The 18,400-nt window shown below is 44.6% G+C and overlaps 1 protein-coding gene across 1 annotated transcript; it reads left to right on the top strand.

Annotated features, from left to right (window-relative positions):
- The first annotated feature begins 3,280 nt into the window (after positions 1-3,280).
- LOC150065167 (semaphorin-4D-like) lies at positions 3,281-15,280 on the top strand. Its single transcript, XM_090329320.1, has 10 exons — positions 3,281-3,400; positions 5,962-6,055; positions 6,949-7,062; positions 7,977-8,128; positions 9,002-9,177; positions 9,259-9,412; positions 10,482-10,704; positions 11,310-11,425; positions 14,984-15,156; positions 15,229-15,280. Exons 1-10 carry the CDS (start codon positions 3,281-3,283, stop codon positions 15,278-15,280), a joined length of 1,374 nt encoding a protein of 457 aa, XP_090185446.1.
- The last annotated feature ends 3,120 nt before the right edge of the window (positions 15,281-18,400 follow it).

Below are 18,400 nucleotides of genomic sequence, written 5' to 3'. Positions count from 1 at the left end.
GTTATAAATACGTGGATACCAAGATAAAAAGACTTCCAGATTGATGACAAGACAGAAGGAGAGATGAAATGATTTTTTAAAAAATTATTCACCAGGGCATGGTAGCATATACTTATAATTTTAGCTATTGGAAGGTAGAGACAGGAAAATTACAAGCAGTCACTTTGCATCATAATGATGAAACTTGGCACTCATGTGAGAATTAAATTTCACAAACATATCTTTTTTCATATATTTTTTATTATAATTAATAGAAGGGTTACATGATATTTGCCAGATAGATGGTGCATTAATTCCCATACACTGATACCCTTTCACATGTCTTGGTCACCATTTCCCTCCCCCCCACCCCCACCGCTCATCTTGTTTTTCCCCATTCCCTATCCAATTTCAAATAACCAAATACAAAACATATCTTAAAACAAACTAAATTATTATTTTCTTTCTAGACCTAATCTCTGGTTAATTGAGACACATAAATGAGATGGACAGGCAGATACATGTCTGACCTAGAATCACCTTGGAAACCACTGCACAGATTGCTTGACAAGAAGGGTGGTCAGTTGCACAGCCTTGGGACTCACACACACCAGCCTCAGAGCCTGGCTGAGAGGTGATGTTCACTCATGTTTGGTAGCTGCGATTCAGGACTTTTCTGGAGGCCTCCTGTGTCCCCAACCTATATAACCTACACTTCACACTCTCTGTACCAAGTAAGGTTCTCAGGATCTGTCCAAGCTTGCAAATGACTTTGTGGCTCTGTCTTCTCTTCCTGCCTCTGACGTATTTCCTCTTACATCCTACAGAGGTAGAGCTTGTGAAGTTTCATGAGCCAGGCATCTATAATTACTCAGTCCTGCTATTAAGCGAGGACCAGAGAACGCTGTATGTGGGCGCCCGTGAGGCCATTTTCGCAGTGAGTGCACTGAACATCTCTGAGAAAGAGCATGAGGTAGGTCGTTAGCCCCATTCCCCAAGTGCTGAGCAGTCCTGCTGCAGTATGAAACCTTTCTCAAGAGAACCCCGTTCCTTCCTTCCCCGTCTATATGCAACATCAACTTTGGATGCCTACAGGAAACTCACGAAGCCCCTTAAGCCAGATGCGCATGCGTGCGTGCGTGCGTGCGTGCGTGCGTGCGTGCGTGCGTGTGTGTGCACATGCAAATGTGTATGTGCATTTGCTGACATTGTGACTTGACCTCTGGGCCTGGGGTGCTGTCCCTTGGCTTTTCTGTGTAAAGCTGCCACTCTGCCATTTGAACTGTAACTCCACTTCTGGGTTTTGCTGGTTAGTTGGAAATAAATCTTGTGGATTTTCCTACACTTGAACTTGGATTCTTAGATCTCAACCTCCTGATTAGCTAGGAATGAGTCACCAGTGCCAGCATGCTGGGCATGTGCTCACCGTTGAGCTATGCTGCCTCTGCCATCTACTATTTGATAAGGGCACCAGTAATGAAGTAAACTGGAAACGAACTGTGCACTTTAACCTACTTTTTAATCTTTCATTTGTGCCTCCCTCACAGGTGGACTGGAAGGTGTCAGAAGAGACAAGAGCAAAATGTGTAGCAAATGGAAAATCAAAAGAGGTAAGTGTTTTTGTCAGTTACAAAACCTTACATGCATTCCTTGGTTGCCTAATCTCATGAATGCTAAAGGTGGCTGGACATGGAATGGGGTTCAGGGGTCCTAATACCTTTTTAGGTAACACAGAGCCTCCAGGAGCTCATTTCTTTCTTCTGATGGTAAGGGGAGGACATTCTTACAGTAGCTGCCAGGCACAGGGAGCACTCTAGTAATGCTTCCTACTTCATATGAATCAGATTTATCCTAATTCCTAAGTCAGGGCTTTCTAAGGATATAGGAATGCTGGGAAGGAGCCCTTAGGTTCCTCAGCATGGTGACTTTCAGGGAGCACTTGCAGTGTCCCTTCCCTCAGAAGCATTGCTATTCACTGAGCCACTGTACTTCCAACCCCGCTGCTCCACAGACATACAGGTTCTCAGATGCCATTCCTTATGATTGCACTCGTGACATGAGGTACAGCTCATGTCAGCAGTGGTTGGCTAATCACAAAACAACTATTTGTATACACCTCTTTGCAAAATTTTTTTTCTAAACTTTTTCAGGATAGTGATAGTATTTTTACAAAAACATTAGTCTCTTAACAGGGTTCCTGAGAAAATTAAAGGACAAGAGGCACTCTAATGAAAAAAGAACATATTTCAGGGTCTTCACAAGTGGAGTGAGGCCAAATACAGGTGGCTCGCATCTGTATCCTTGCTATTCAGTGGACTGAGATTTAATGATTTTGGCTTGAAGCCAGCCCAAAAGACTTGAGAGACTCTTATCAAAATCTTGAAGTGGACATGTGGTTTAATTGCAGAATACTAGTCTTGAAGAACAACAGCAACAAAAAAGCTAAACCAGAACATGAAGCCCTGAATTCAAGCCCCAGTACTGCCCCTAGTAAAGTAAATAAATAAAAATAGAATGGTACACACTGGTACTGCCTATTCTGTGTGGATGTGAATTACATCTCACCAGTCTGAAAAGGGTTGCAGTCATAGAAACTCTCCTGCTCTGAGGTTATTTCAGACTTTCACAATATGACTCAAACACTGTTTATTCTCAAATAGTGAGTAGGTTCCTGAATCATACCTTGATTTTTCTGCTGGGGCCTTTATGATCTACAACTATGACACCCCGTCACATCTGGCCTATTTCTTGTTGTTCTGGGTTTAAGCAGTGCCTCTGGAAGGCAAAGGCATTTTCTATGCAGTGCATGCTGATTTGGCAACAAAAACAAGATGAGGGGTGGGGGTTGGGGGAGGGAAATGGGGACCAAGACATGTGAAAGGGTATCAATGTATGTGAATTAATGCACCTTCTATCTGGCAAATATCATGTAACCCTTCTATTAATTACAATAAAAATATATGAAAAAGTAATGATCTCTGTTTATGAGAGCAAATATATTTTTTCCTTTGTAGTTTTCCCAGTGCATCTTGGGGTCAAGTTGTTGCTGTTTGATCACCAAGTCTTCACTAAGTAGCACTTAGGAAATTGTGTTCCTGTTATGTGAAAACCTTGTGGACATAACAGAGATAAAATTATGCAGCACAGCTGAAGATTTAGGTATACAGAGGCTGGGATGGGATAGTAGACCCTGTTCTGTGAGAATAAGCAAACTGTTGTGTAAAGAGGTCAGAAAGGGAAGCAGGCAGCTGAGTGAGACTTCACAATGTGGACTTAGAACTGCCTTGATAGCTGGTTTTTGATGGTGTTTCTCTCCACCCAGAAGGAATGCCTCAACTACATCCGGGTGCTACAGCCCCTCGGTGCCAGCTCTCTCTATGTGTGTGGCACCAATGCATTCAAGCCAATCTGTGACCACTTGGTAAGTCCACAGACTCTCTCCATTATCAGTCTTGCTCACAGAAGGCTAGGCAGTGGCTAAAAGAAAACAGAGTCCTGTGAAGACTAAGACTTTCTCCAATCATCCATGTGAGGACTGGGGCTGCTTGTAACCAGAAAACCTTGCATAAGAGGTGGCTGAGATGTCTCTGGCATAGAATGTGTCTTGAAGCACAACTCAGAACCATGTGGCCCCTCTGAGCCTTGGTGTCCTGGCAAAGGGCATGGCTTGAAGCAGGGCTCAGTACACCAGGATCCTTGGTGCCAATTGAGGGACATTCTATGAAGTATGCTGCTGACAGATGTACTCTTGTGCTGTGATCTGTGTGGTCTGACTGTGGTGAGGATAGGGTTGCATGAAAAGAAGACCTGCTCTTGGGTAGTGTGTTTTCTTGGTCGGTGCATTGACAGGCCTTAGGATGTCACCATTCATTGTTGTCTAACCCACTGAGTGGCCTTCCTAAGTACCCCTGATTGGTAGGGGAAGTGGGGTACCTTTCATCCCTCCCAGAGTCACATCCTTGACTACTCTAAATGGCATCCAGTACTTCCTGTTCTCTGCAGGTAAGGAGAGGCCTTTCCCCCCGCAACCATTAGAAAGAAGGAGAAGGTTATTTAGACTGTTGCCTCTAATCTTTTTAAGACAGATTGTTTTTTTTTAATTAAAGTAATCCACAGAAGCAATTCGTTAATAATCACCAACGGAAGTAGAAAGGGTATGTGAAGACTGGAAATGAAACACATTTTCTAGTCAACAACCTTGGATTTATTAAGTACCCTGCAGATGTGAAACATGTTATACAATATCCCTTAATATGTTGGGGATAATTCCAAGGCCCCTGGTGGATGCTTGAAATCTCAGAGAATAGCAGACCCCACACAATGTACCTGATGACCAAGACAGCTAAGTAGCCAGAAGCAATAGCACAGGTACAATCAACAAAGGGTTTATTTATGTCCAGTACAGAGTAGAGCAGGATGGTAGGAGATCAGCATACTACTCAGAACCTTCTTCATTTGGCTGCAGATGACGGAAACCATTCAAAAGGGAACCATGGTTGGGAAAAGACATGTAAAGCTTGTTTGCTATAACCCTTAATTAATTGGAGTTTTTAATAAACATATCCTGCACTGTAGCTCAGAGGTGTAGCACTTGCCTACTCTGCAAGAGACTCTGGGTTTCTGCAAAACAACGAAACAAAGAAGCAGCCCAACCCTGGGTCAAAGAATAAAATGGTAAACCAGAAACTGGTGGCTCATGCCTATGATCCTAGCTACTCAGGAGGCTGGGTTATGAGGATCCCGGTTCAAAGCCAGCCTAGGTAGGAAAGTCTGTGAGCCTCTCATCTCTAATCACCAGAACTGGAAGTGGAGCTGTGGCTTAAAGTGATAGCACTCAAGCCTTGAATGAAAGAGCTTAGGGACAGAGCCTAGGCTGAGTTCAAGCCCCACAGAAGGAAAAAGAAAAAAAAGAAAAGAAAAATCATGGGTAAGTATGGACTCATTACAAATTCACTGAGGTAGCTAGGCTTCGAGGTTCATTGCTAGATGTTGTGGTCAATGCCTGTGATCACAGCATCCAGAAAAATGGGACAGCATTCAGGAGACTGTAGCATAGTGAGCTCTAGGTCAGCATGGGCTACATAAGGAAATCCTGTCTCAAACAACAACAACCAAAAAAGAAATTCACATAGGAAAACTGGGGCTTATGGTGAAATCCATCGTGTAGATCTACTTGGCTGTGTGTACCCTCTGATGCCAGCATCTAGAGTTAATATGCAGTAGGGAGATGTTTGTAAGATATGAAGACCTTTATTCCTTGAAGACTGACACTTCTTTTTGTTTATATTTAAGAATAATAAAATGACATTTACTAGAAACATTTGGTAAAGCATTTTTAAGGAAGAATATGCCTCATTCATCATTTGTGACCATGTTTGCCAGTTTATCCCTGTCATTTCATTTTCTTGAGAGTGTTCTGGTTCTTTCTGTAGTTGGATTTGTCTGCTTCATTCCTTACCCAGCTTTGGGTTTCCTGTTGGGTAAAGAGATTATCCCAGGATTGAAGTTGTGGCTTGCACTTTCTTTAAGTGGGGCTTGAATTTACTTCGGGTTTTGAGTCCACAGATCTACTTGGCAGATGCCTCAGTGGGTAGAGGGAGGGATCCTGCTTTTGTATTTGTTTTCATTTTGTGTTGCCGGTTTGATAATACTATGGCCTTCCTGGTGTTTATTTTATACACGGCTGTAGTCACCTGCTGTGCATTTCTTGTCTTTGATTCTCCCTGGCCTCCTAACAACCCTGGAGCCAACAGCATCTCTCCATTTTCCAGATGAGGAGTCTGAGTGTCTGAGATCATGTGTAGCTTGATCAAGGCCAGAGACTTGGTGTGCAGACTGAGCTGTGTAACAGAGCATGGCCCCAAGATCACGACCCATGTGCGCAAGCCTGCTGGTTTAAAGCATTGAAGAACAGTTAAATGATTTTTTAAAGGCACATTATCAGATATCTTATAAGGCTTTTTTCTCTTTTTGCCATTATAGAACTTAGGATCCTTTAAGTTTCAAGGGAAAAGTGAGAATGGCAAAGGAAGATGTCCCTTTGATCCTACGCATAGCTACACATCTGTCATGGTTGGTGAGTCCTGCCATTTAGGTTTCTCTTAGCCTCAGAGGGTATTGTCAGGTTTTGTGATCCCATACAGGACACTCAAGAGCTCTCCTTTCCTTAGTCCTATTTACTCTAGCTTTCTTTTAATATCTTCTGCCCGTACAGAAGAAATATGTCCCTGGGCACAGACTTTTTAGGAAGAGTTTTAAATTCATCCCTTAAAGAAGACCAGTGGCCAATATAGTATCATAGTACATTATATCCATTATTAATACACAGCATTCCGATGTTCCTTTTGGGAAATAACTTCGCTACAAATCCATGTCTTACCAACAATGGTGTCAGAAATGTTCAGCATGAGCCTTGACCCTAAAGGGTATTCACTTCTGTGCCCAACTTATAGTTAGTTACATGGGCAATTTTTCAACTATCTGAAGTTTTGAAAGTGTACCTATACACCATCCAGACTTCGCCTTAGTTCATTGAACTACATCAATATTCATCAGCTAATAAACTAGAGGCTTTATGTGAGACAACCGGGCCTTTATACAAGCTGCTGTAAGTGTTCTGAGCCTGTTGGCAGCAGTTGAGATGACTAAGTTGTCCACATGGAGTAGAAGATGCATTAAATGTGTTTCAACTTAGGATGGTTTTATGGGACTATAAACCATGATAACTTGTGTTCACTGTCATTTTACCAGATGTGGGGGTTCTGCCTTGCCTTGTTAGTGCCTGTTATCTCATAAAATGCAAATCAATGTAACCTCTTCAATAAATGGAGGCCCTAGAAGTCAGGCAACTATCTTTTCTCCTCTGCATAGGGGCTTAATTTGGTTTAAAAGAATCTCTTTTTTGTGCTACAACAGAGGTATTGACCTGATTTCCTTCCCTGTCTTCTCTGTACTCCTGGACTGCTGCAGATGGAGAGCTTTATTCTGGGACACCAAGGAATTTTGGGGGAAGCCAATATACAATCTCTCGAACTTATTCCCAGAACCCCCTGCGGACCGAGTATACTATCCCATGGCTGCATGGTAATGTGGTTTGTGTCTCACCTGGTAGATGTGCACCAGATTACTTCCCCTAAACATCCCGAACCTAGAGGGTTCTGAGCTCTCTTCTGCCCCTGGGCAGTGAGAACAATGGAGAAAATCAGGGTCACTTCCAGAGTGTAAGGAATCTGATTTAGTTTGTTCTCTAACAGAGAACTGTTTGAGACTGCTTTTATCTCCCATTCTGAGAATGGATTGGGAATACTCTTGTAAAACTGACACTGTGGTGGGAAATATAGAACGTTTGTCCTGTTGGGATGTGGTGTCATTTTAGTATGCCATTAAAGGTACAGCCCCATGCCCTTTGGGGCCTACTCAGATGGGTCTAGGATGCCTTGCTGTCTCCAGGTAACGCCAGGCTGATGTCTGACTTTGAGATACCAGCAGAAAGAAGTTACTGGCTAGGGTTTTCTTTGACATGTTTGCAAGCATGACCCTGGCATCTTTGAAGCCTCTTGGTCGATGGGTCGATTTATGGCCTGATACCCAGAGATAGATAAGCAGCTTCCTGTCAGAGTGGGCCAGCCAAGAGTCTCAGTCTCAGTGTATCTGCTTCTGGTAGCTAGAGTTAGTTGATTTAGTCACTTGTTTAAATCAAGAGCTGGTATTTTTGGTAACTGAAAGGCTCCATTAGAATTTGGGGCTTGTATAGGGGAGATATGTGTGCTGCAGGACTGCCAAAATGGTAATATCTGAGGCTGAAGAGAATGAGGCAGGCATGGGTTAGCTCAGCACTGTTATGACTCAACCCTAGAGTTTGTTTACTAAGTGTCACACATATGCACACATTCCAGATGTTCTTACAGAGCTGCACCACTGGCTGACCACGACACCACCAGGAGAAGATAGCAGCACAGCTCTGTGTGCAAAGATAATTCCGTGTCATCTCTTTGCAGAGCCTAGCTTTGTCTATGCGGATGTGATCAAAAAAACCCAAGACAGTCCTGAGGGTGAAGATGACAAGGTCTACTTCTTCTTCACAGAATTATGTGTAGAGTATGATTTTATTTCCAAGTTAAAGATTCCCCGCATCGCCAGAGTGTGTAAGGTGAGACCTGCCCTACCCACGCTGAACTTCCATTTCCCTTCTTGCCACGAATGTCATAGTTGAGGGTCCTAGCATGGACTAGCCTTCTGTTTTCAGACACTCGGCTGGTGTCTATGAGAACTAAGGGAGCATTGGCATCCAGCATGCAACCAATTAGCTTGTGATTCTCAAGCCCTGCCTCAGACCTCCACGGCAATAATGAGAATGGTATTTTGTATAATGTGCTCACTGGGTTCTGTGGCAAATGGAATCCCACTGTTTGTAGCTCTTTGCTAACTAGTAGTGAGCTATAAACCAGTGCTTGAGCTGAGGAACAAACCACATTAAACTATTTCTCGGGCTCAAAGCTTGAAGAGGTATGGAGTTTGTAGGGATAGGGAAGGGTACAGGAAATTATTTTAAAAGGAGGTGCTTGGCATAGAACTTGAGTCTGGAAAGCTCAAAGTTTATGGTTGGCATTATTAGGCAGTCAGGGTGACAGGTCCTAGATACAACAGGAGGATCCACAGAAGACATAATCAGTAGAAGGCAATGACCAGGCATAAGATTCATGCTAATGTGATTTCTTACTCCAAAGAGTAAAAAGAAATAGTAACAGACCGTGACTGACCACAGGAAGGTAATCATATATAAGAGGGATCAGTGTATTCTCTTTGGAACACAAATTCATGGGAGTTCAAGTTGTCTCTTAATCACCAAGGGTCAGTCCAGATCAAAACTATGGCTGAGTGGTACACTGTGGATACGGTTGTTTTTAGCTGTCATCCAAAAAGTTATAAGGGATGACATCAGAGTTAGGTACTTTGCTTCACTTTGATCCAGAGTCTGATCCAAGCTCCCATGGGAAGACATGTGTGGTCTCTGATGCTTTAGGGGGACAAGGGTGGCCTGAGGATCTTGAGAAAAAAGTGGACCTCCTTCCTGAAAGCCAAGCTTATTTGCCCCTGGACAGACATGGGCTACCACTTCAACATACTGCAAGATATCTTTGTGCTACGGGATCCATTCCTTAAAGAGCCTGAATTTTATGGACTTTTTGCCTTGAAGCTGTAAGTGCCTTTGGTGGGTGGAGTATATGCCCTTTCGACGGCCTGCTACTCTGGAAACTCACTGTGGCATGCCCTTTGCAGCGACAACGTGGAGCTTTCTGCAGTCTGCGCCTACACGCTATCCATGGTAGAGGAAGTCTTCACACGCGGGAAGTTCATGCAGAGTATCACGAGGCAATCTCAGACCAAATGGTTGAGCTACCATGGCCCTGTGCCTACTCCAAGGCCAGGAGTGGTGAGAGACATGGGGTCTCCAGGAGAGGGCTATGCTGGTCATTCAAGGCTCTAGGCTCACAGGGTGAAACTTGATATTGTGCTCCCTTTAGGGGTGGGGCCTCGACAGAGGGTTTCTGTCTACACAAGAAGTGGCCCCTGGGCCTGAGGGCTGCAACATGCAGCTGAGCCCCTCTCCCTTCTGTTCGTTCTACCCCAGATCTCTCCACACTCTGTCCCAATAGAATATGCTAATGCTGCACGATATCATTAAGGACTAATTCATTTTAAGTTTCCCATAGGAAAACACACCATTTCTCCACACGGACTTCTGTAGCGTCCTGAGCTATCCTGACCAAGAGTCAATGGGGAGTCACAATTTTTCCTCCTAAAAATAGTAAATTTTAGGTACAAAGAGAAAAAAAGAATCTAGGCTGTCCTGGATAGCCAATCATTGTTATCCACACAGTGTTCAACATTCAAATGGGCCCTGACCTGTCCGTGTGACTTCTTCCAGGACCAGCTCTCACTCGGTGCCAGGTTCTGATACCATCATCATCCCTTCTACATGTATGGGCCCTCTAAACATACTGATGGTTTTTAACTAATAGATAATTTCTGCCCTGATTATGGACAAGTCCAAGTTAATCTCAAAGCAGAGTTCTATCTTGTGGATGTGCTATAAAACTGTCCTCTAACTATTGCAAAAAAAAAAAAAAAGACTCAGGTTTCCAGCTGGGTGCAGTGGCTCACTCCTGTAATCCTAGCTACTCAGGAGGCTGAAGTCTGAGGATCATGGTTCAAAGCCAGCCCGGGTAATAAGACCGAGAAACTCTTATCTCCAATTGACCACTAGAAAAGTGGAGGTGGCACTGTGGCTCAAGGGGTAGGGCAGTAGCCTTGAGCTGAAGAGCTGAGGGACAGTGCCCAGGCCCAGAGTTCAAAGACTCAGGGAAAAGAAAGAAAGAAAGACCCAGATTTCCACTGTCGCCCTCCTTTGGAGGCATTCACTGTGTCCCCAGTGCTGTACCTTACGTAATTAGTTATTGATAATTGGGAACATTAACCAGGAAAAAGTTTGCCCTCATTAGTGCATCAGCCATGAAGCACACACAGTCAACTACACCAGCTCTTTGGATTTGCCAGACAAAGCACTGAATTTCATCAGAGACCACCTTCTGATAGAGGACTCAGTAACTCCAATAGGCAACAGGCCCAAGTTAGTCACAAGAGATGTGAAGTATACCCAGATTGTGGTGGACAGGATCCAGGCTCTGGACTGGAAATTCTATGATGTCATGTTTATCGGCACAGGTGGGTTCTGAGGGTGTGACAGCCACCCTGTATCTGTGTTCTGCACTTAAAATCCTTTGTGAGAAGATCACAAACCATCTTCCTTGAGGCGACCCAAGCCATGTGTGAGAGTGTAAAAAAACTTCTGGAATTCCAGGTCTTCGTAACCACCAGCCAATTGGAGGATTATTTCTAGAATTAGGAAAAGGACACACAGCTACAGTGTCCACCCTTGGAGTCTTCTGTGCCCTCCAAGGGCCTGCCGGGGAACTCAGTTGAACTGACTCCCTGGAGAACCACTAGCAGCTCAGAAGTAACCTTCATGAAATCTGCCTGCCACTGTTCTCAACAACTTTGTTGATGAAAGCTGTCGAGAATCAATCACGGGCCAGGGGCTTATGCTTTATGAGAAAATCAGACTAACCTGGAACTCGAGTTTGCAATGCTTTATTTTACCAAGGGCTTTTTTTTTTTTCATTCCTAACGCAGCATTGTCCTCTTTGTCTACGTATCCCGCTGAGGGAATGACTTGAGAATAGAAAAGGGAGAATGTCTGCTACTGAGATTGGTGTCTTCGATATGTCCCTCTTGGACTGTCTCACTGACTTGTCGATTTTACCTTGCAGACCAGGGAACCATGCACAAAGCTGTGAAACTTAAAAATGGCACACACGTCATTGAGGAGATAAAGCTTTTCCAGAACTCTGAACCAGTCCAAACAGTGCTGTTGTCTTCAGTGAAGGTAAAGTGACTTTGTCAGCAGGACTAGAAGGGTGGGGCTGCCTGGCAAGGTGGCTTTGTATGTCCATGATAATAGACTGGCTTACCTGGGCTGTCTAGTTTATGTGAGGAGGCCGTTGGATATGCGCACAAAGTCATTCCAAGCAGATGAGACAGGCCCTGTCCTGTGATATGGGTTCTTGTGACCCTGAACCTGTGAAATCGCATGCCGACTGTGATAGTGGGATGACCTGTTGCATGTCCTGATCAATAAAGGAACACAGAAGACAAATAATAAGTCACTCTACAGCCTCTAGGTCAACACCATATTCCTCCCAGAGGTAACAGATGTTTACTGCCAATGACCAAGGATTGGGAGACTCGGAGGCTGAAAACTTCAGTACAGGTGCTCTGTTCTCTCCAGTGGTCCCAGTTGGTTATAGATGAGATGTGTAAGAGTGAGCCTGCCTCCGAGCATCACGCTTAGCATGTCCTGAATTTCTCATAGGTCATCAAATATTATGCCTTTCTTTTTAATCTTTGAAAAATATAAGACAGTTAACTGGGATGGAGCAGTGAGGATCAGAGCACAGGCAGATTCTGACTGCCGTGTGTAGCTGGGTAACGCTGGATCACCAGCTCTCTGCTCTTATCTCAGTTTCCTCATCAGACAAGGAGTTTAAAAACACATCTTCAACTCGGCGACTATGACTATTACATGAGTCTTGTGCAGTACAGGATCCGTGGAAATTCTGTGAAACGGGATGGCATCTGACCCTCATGCGATCCAGAAGGAATACCCTGCCATGTGCCACTCAGCCCAGGATACTTCCCTCTCATTATTCTCTTCATCAGGGCCCCTGAGGGTCTCAAGCACAGGACCCACTCTGTGGTCTGCGGACCTAGGTCACAGTTGTAAGTTGGATCACATTTGTAGCATCCATTGCTGTCCCTGCTACGTGATCTTTCTCATGAACACCTCACTAGCAAGGTCTGGATATAGCAGAACCAATCTCTTGGGCCCAGTGTGCCTCTCTCCATGCCTAAGTATCTCAGGTTTGACTGCATTGTGGCAGAGCAGCCTGCAGGGGGTGCTAAATATTCACAGTGGCCCTGCAGAGGGCTGAATTTCGGGAGCTGGTACTCCAAGACACTCTCTATGGATAGCTCACAGATGAAGGGTCCCTTTAAGTACCTATGGTGGAACAGAGATGACCTCTTGGCAGGTACATGTTTGTAAATATCCCTCCAGCATCCCTCTGTCCACAGGGCCTGTGACTGATTTTCAGTCCCCAGTTCCTCATCCTCCTCCCCTCAGACATTACGGAGTTCATTTTCTCAGTGGTTCTGAAGGGGAAAGAGAAGGATACGTGAAGTGATCTCTGAGTCTCTGGATTACTGGATATATGTGTTGGTTTGGATCCTCGTCTTGAGATCCTAAAGGGGCTGAAAAAAATCTAGAAGCTTGCAGCATGGCTGTATCAGCTAGTGTTTGTCTTTCCCCTCCCGCTGTCCTCTCTATTCTGGCTACCAGGAAGGAGATGGCTGCCCCTTCATGTACCTCATTAAAGCTGTGCACTGCTGCTCACTAGATGATTCCCCTCCCCCCTCCTCCTTATCCTCCTCCTCATCTTCTTCTTCCTCCTTCTCCTTCCTCTTTTCCCATTTGACAGTGTTGTGTTTTGAACTTAGACCTTGTATTTGCCAGGCAGACGAGAGCCATGCCTGCAGAATCCTTTTTTATACATAGTCTTGTATGTTTTCCAGGGCTAGCCTGGACTTTGTTCTCCTTATTTATGGTTCTTGTGTAACTGGATGTCATCCCGCTTCCAGTTTGTTTATTGATGATAGCAAGACCTCCCCTGGTGTGCTACAGAGTAATGTACAGAATAATCTCGTAGACTTAGGTCTGCATCCCCACACTCTTTCTACCCACATTATCTGCTTGTGACTGCACATCTGTCTCTGCCTCCTGAGACCTGCCAAGGCGCTTTGTGTCATGTCTGCTGTATTTTATGACTGTTGTTGGTTTGTGAGTCAGGAGAACAGAACACCTTGAAAGAATGCCTCCTGGGGCATGATATCTGTGTAGCTTTTAGCTACTTACCTCTGCAATGGTCTCTGTCCAAGTCGCTATATGTCTTCTCCCTGACCTGTGGAACAGTATATCTGGCTTTACATCCAGAAGAGATACATCAAAGAGTGTGTGGGATATGTTCCACATGTATTCATTTGACAGTAAGAAGTTCCGTTAGCCTTCTGCATTTAGGAGCTCCATAACTATAGTTCTACATTTGCAATTCAGACAGTCTTAGAAAAAATGGGTCTACAGCGAACATGCGTCAGTGTCATCATTTTCCAAACGAGACATTTTAAGAGCTATTTCTGCAGTGCTTACATTACATTGGATAGTGTAAGTCATCTAGAGGGAAGGTTGTCATCTTGTAGGCAGGAGGAGTATATCAATTCCACACAAATGCTTCACCAAACTCCATGAGGCACTGTGGGGAAGAGGGCTCCTCAAATCGACTCCTGAAGATATACCATTGAAGGAATGTACCCATTTCCCTCTGTTAAGGTTAGCATCCACCAAGAGGCATGTGCTGCAACGGATGATGCTCACTGTCCTTTAGGAGGTGGTTTCCCTCTCACTTCCATGTTTACCCACTGACTTTGTGAGGTCTGACTCAGTTGTCAAAGAGTGATTGCATTCGAGCTCCAGCCCAGCCTCTCAGGAAACAGCTTAGGATAAAACTACCCACAGCTAACCCCACCTTCTACTTCTACTCATTCCCTCTCCTTGGGTAAATAGATGGGGCCGAGCACCTCAAGACTGTCCAGGACCAACAGTTCTCTGCAGGAGTTGTCCCTGCCACCTCACAGGTGTCCCTAGTAGCATCCACTCTGTCTCCTTCTCAGAAAATGTATATACACATCCATAGAAAGGTGACTATCCCAAGTTGATCTGGGAGGGGTTGGGGTCAAAAACTTCCCAGGTCTGGAATGAAGAGGTAATCGAGGCTAGTCCAGATCCAGTCTTATTTGTTGTTATCACAGTTTTCATCTTGGGAGAGGAGTCTCTGTCCCATGTGTATCAGTGCTTACTGAGACAAGTATGTGGCTCTGGGTTTTGGGAAGCCTGCAGCCTGTGAGACTTGAGTTTAAGGGGGGGTTCATGAGCTCTAGCCAAATGCTGAACTGATGCTGAATGTACCCACTGATGGTGAATGAAAGCTGGGTTTCACCTGCTTTTAAAAATACCGACTTGTGATTCCTAAATAGGAATCTGATTCAAGTTACAGGTGTTCCAGGTTGTTAATGGGAAACAAGATTCTCAGGCCAAAGACAGAGAAGATGTGATATGTGCTCCCACATTCATGCTCTTCTTCCACTGAGTTCATGAGATACAGTCAATACCCCTGATCACTGCTGGTGTCCAGTGCGCTGCTGAAGCTGGTGACAGTACAAGAGGTCAGAAGAGTCTGCAGCACTTGAAGACACTCCATAGCTGTTCCCATAGCTTCTGGAGGGGCTTGGATATCCAACTTATGCCTCTTCTGTCTCTACTTCCTACACACAGGGAAGCAAGTTTATCTATGCCGGCTCCAACTCAGGAGTGGTCCAGGTTCCTCTGGCCTTCTGCAGAAAGCACAGCAGCTGTGAGGAGTGTGTGCTAGCACAGGACCCCTACTGTGTCTGGAGCCCATTTGCCGCTACTTGTTTGGCTCTTTATGAGGCCCAGGGCCGCAGCAGGTATGGGTTGGTTACCAGGGGCAAACTCTTCTATGAATGCACAGTGACCTATGGGTGTTATTTTCTTTGCAGTACTTGGATTCAGGACATGAATGGCAATGTGTCTTCATGCCTAGGTGAGTGATCCCCATTGAAATATCACTGCAACAGTAGCTAGGTCTCCTACCATTTTATAGTGCTTTGAGTCTGTGGTATTTGTTTATCTTGTTTTTCTTTATCCACTCTGAACAAAGGTATTGTGTTGTGTTCCACACCAGTGCGTGATCTTTGTTCCTTTGATTATAGAAAGTGTTTGAACCTACATAGGGTATGTGGGTACATTGGAATGTATTCTTCATGCCCATCTTTTCTGTTTTGCTTAGCTGGAGCTCATTAAAATCATAACCTGTTAAGAATGAGAAAGAAGCAGCTGCTGAGCACACACTGAGCTGCTCTGATACAAAATCCACAAATGCCAGTGTGAGCAACAAGTGAAAAGTTCCATACTGTAAAACCGTATCATGTGTAAAATTGTGCTTTAAAATGCATACATTTACTCAAGCTCTGTGTATAAGATGTACTTGAGGGATGGGAGTGTGGCCTAGTGGTAGAGTGCTTGCCTAGCATGCACGAAGCCCTGGGTTTGAGTCCTCAGTACCACATACACAGAAAAGGCCGGAAGTGAAGCTGTGGCTTAAGTGGTAGAGTGCTGGCCTAGAGAAAGCCCAAGAACAGTGCCCAGGCCCTGAGTTCAAGCTTCAGGACTGGCAAAACAAAAACAAAAACAAAACACAATGTACTTGAAACACAAATGGATTCTATAGTTTGACTCTGGTCTCTACCCCAGGGTGTTATTTCATACATCTGTACATAGTCTAAAATATGAACAGATGTGAGATCAAAACGTTTTCTGATCCCAATCGCTCACGAGAGGCATGCAGCTCATAGTTATTCCGGTGCTGTGCACCTGCTTGCAGGACCCCATTCCCTGTGGCTGAGTACTTGGGAGTGTGTTGTGACTAGAGGCCAGGATGTTCAGGTACCAGCCTTCTTCTCCTCTGAGCAGACAGCAATCTTCAGATGATGAAAAGTAGAAGAGAAGGTTAAGACTGGCACTGACTGCCAGATTCCCTGAAGTCATTAGAAGAAGCATTTGAATTTTGACCCAGGGTGCAACTGCTAGTTATAGAGCTGACCAGGGCCTGGTCTCCCCAAGCCTGCTGCATTTTCTCCTGAGATATGCAATGAGGGGTGGGATTTCTTCTACTCAGACTGTCTTTTCCTTGTCCCCAGGAGTCACTAGGCAGGGATTATCTTCTGTTTCTTAGTGCACGTTATAATCTCAATTGTCCTGAAGATGAATTGTATTCCAGTGAGTAAGGCTATTGTTTTATATAGGGTATTAATCAATTTTTTAAAAGCAGTTGAGTATCTGAACAGAGTTGTCCATGCTGTGCACATGTATCTTGACATTCCAGGTAAAAATAATCCAGGCCACTAGCGGCATCTTCTCAAGCATGGTGGGTAGAACTCAAATGTTCCGCAAAGTCTGCCCTGGCCCAGGTTGTGTGGAAATTCCAGAATCGTGTGTTGAAGACCAACAATCATACGTACATGTGTGTGGATAACAAAAACTTGGTTATCTTCAGACTGACAAAAGGAGAGAACAGTATGTACCAGTGCCTGTCAGAAGAGAGGGCCAACAACAAAACTGTCTTGCAACTTCTTGGCACTCACATTTTGGAGGTGGCAATGGATCCATGGCCCTAACCTTACTAGCCTTCCAGAAGATAGGAGAACCACCAGAGTGTCAGCGGTGTTTACTCAGAGCTCATCTTCCTCAGCCCCAAGCTCTGCATGCCACATTGCCCAGAACTTCCCAGCACTGTGCATATTTGCAAATTTGTGTCCTCAACACAGCTTCCCAGCTTTGCTCAGAGACGACAGATATCTCAAGTCCAGTGACAATCAATCCCTCTTGTGCTTTCCTTCTTCCATTTCATCTTCTTTTTTTTTTTATCTTGGTCTACAAAAGGTAGCAGGGATATTTGCCTGTAACTGCTTGAAATTGTTTGAATTCATGCCCTGCTGCTTGGGAAGAAGGACAAGTTGTATTTTTCTAACGGAAAGCAGTGTGAAAGTTGACATTTGTGGAGCCCAGAAGCTTCTCCCAGGTAAATGGAGAGGATCCCAAGTCAACTCTGAACACCAGCTATGAGAAAGAGCAGGTCACCATCACCAGTAAATCCATACAGAGAAGGAAACTCATATAATAGAGGAATTTTCTGTCAGGGAAAAATCATAGAATGTCAACTGTGTGTTCTTGCCTATGTATAGAGTAATTATTGTTTAATACATTCACCTGGAAGCTCAGTTTTTGTTTCTTTCCTCTTGAGCTGAGGCATTTTTTCATACAAATTTGCCTGCCTGCCTGCTTCCAGCTCCTCTCCCTCCCCCTCTCTCTTTTGTTGGTCATGGGGCCTCTCTGAGCTCTTCAGCTCAAGGCTAGTGCCCGGCCAATTTGAGCCACAGCACCTCTTCTGGTTTTCTGGTGGTTAGTTGGAGATAATTTCCAATGAACTTTCCTCCCTGTGCTGGCTCTGAATTGCGATCCTCAGATCTCAGCCTCCTGAGTAACTAGGATTATAGGTGTGAGCCACTTACACCCAGCTTTCCTTCCTTTCTTTTTGACTCTTCAAGAGGACTGTTCCACCTTCATGACACGGGCTTTCAGTGAAGGAAGGTGACCTGTGGCTCTGATGGCAATAGGGCTAGACCATGAATGGAGGCTCATTGTACAACCCCTAGTCACGGCTCTGGTGGAAACCTCTTGTCCAGATGCAGGGAACCTTTACAGAGATGACTTCAGTTGTTTGAAACGATGTCTCTTTTGCCTTACACATCACCCCACTCATTGCCCATGGAATTTCCCATTGGTCTATTCCCTCTCAGAAGAGAGGGAACTGCCCACTGTCACAAAGCTATCACAACAAGGCCACCATTCCACCTGACTTTCATGACTGCCACTAAAGAAGTGAACGTGCTATTGTAATCCTCTGCTAGGAGAGTTCTAGATGTGTACTAATTATTACAGATGAGGGAAACCATTGAGCCTATGTTTGTTCCTTTGGGTCTGACTTACTTCACTTAATATGATTTTTTTCCAAGTCTTTCCATTTCCTAACAAATGGGGCAATGTCATTCTTTCTGACAGTAGCATAGAATTCCATTGTGTATAAACACCACATCTTGTTGATCCAATCAT

Source organism: Megascapheus bottae, chromosome 3 (genome assembly GCF_031878675.1).
Source record: "Megascapheus bottae isolate mThoBot1 chromosome 3, mThoBot2.hap1, whole genome shotgun sequence".
Taxonomy (NCBI): Eukaryota; Metazoa; Chordata; class Mammalia; order Rodentia; family Geomyidae; genus Megascapheus; species Megascapheus bottae.
This window is presented reverse-complemented; position numbering and strand designations above follow the sequence as displayed.

Excerpts from the sequence above, each read along its gene's own strand:
- LOC150065167 (XM_090329320.1), top strand. The coding sequence starts at position 3,281 with ATGGTGTTTCTCTCCACCCAGAAGGAATGCCTCAACTACATCCGGGTG. Across the intron at positions 3,401-5,961 it reads AGCCAATCTGTGACCACTTG|AACTTAGGATCCTTTAAGTT; the intron begins GTAAGTCCACAG and ends TTGCCATTATAG. Across the intron at positions 8,129-9,001 it reads GCATCGCCAGAGTGTGTAAG|GGGGACAAGGGTGGCCTGAG; the intron begins GTGAGACCTGCC and ends CTGATGCTTTAG.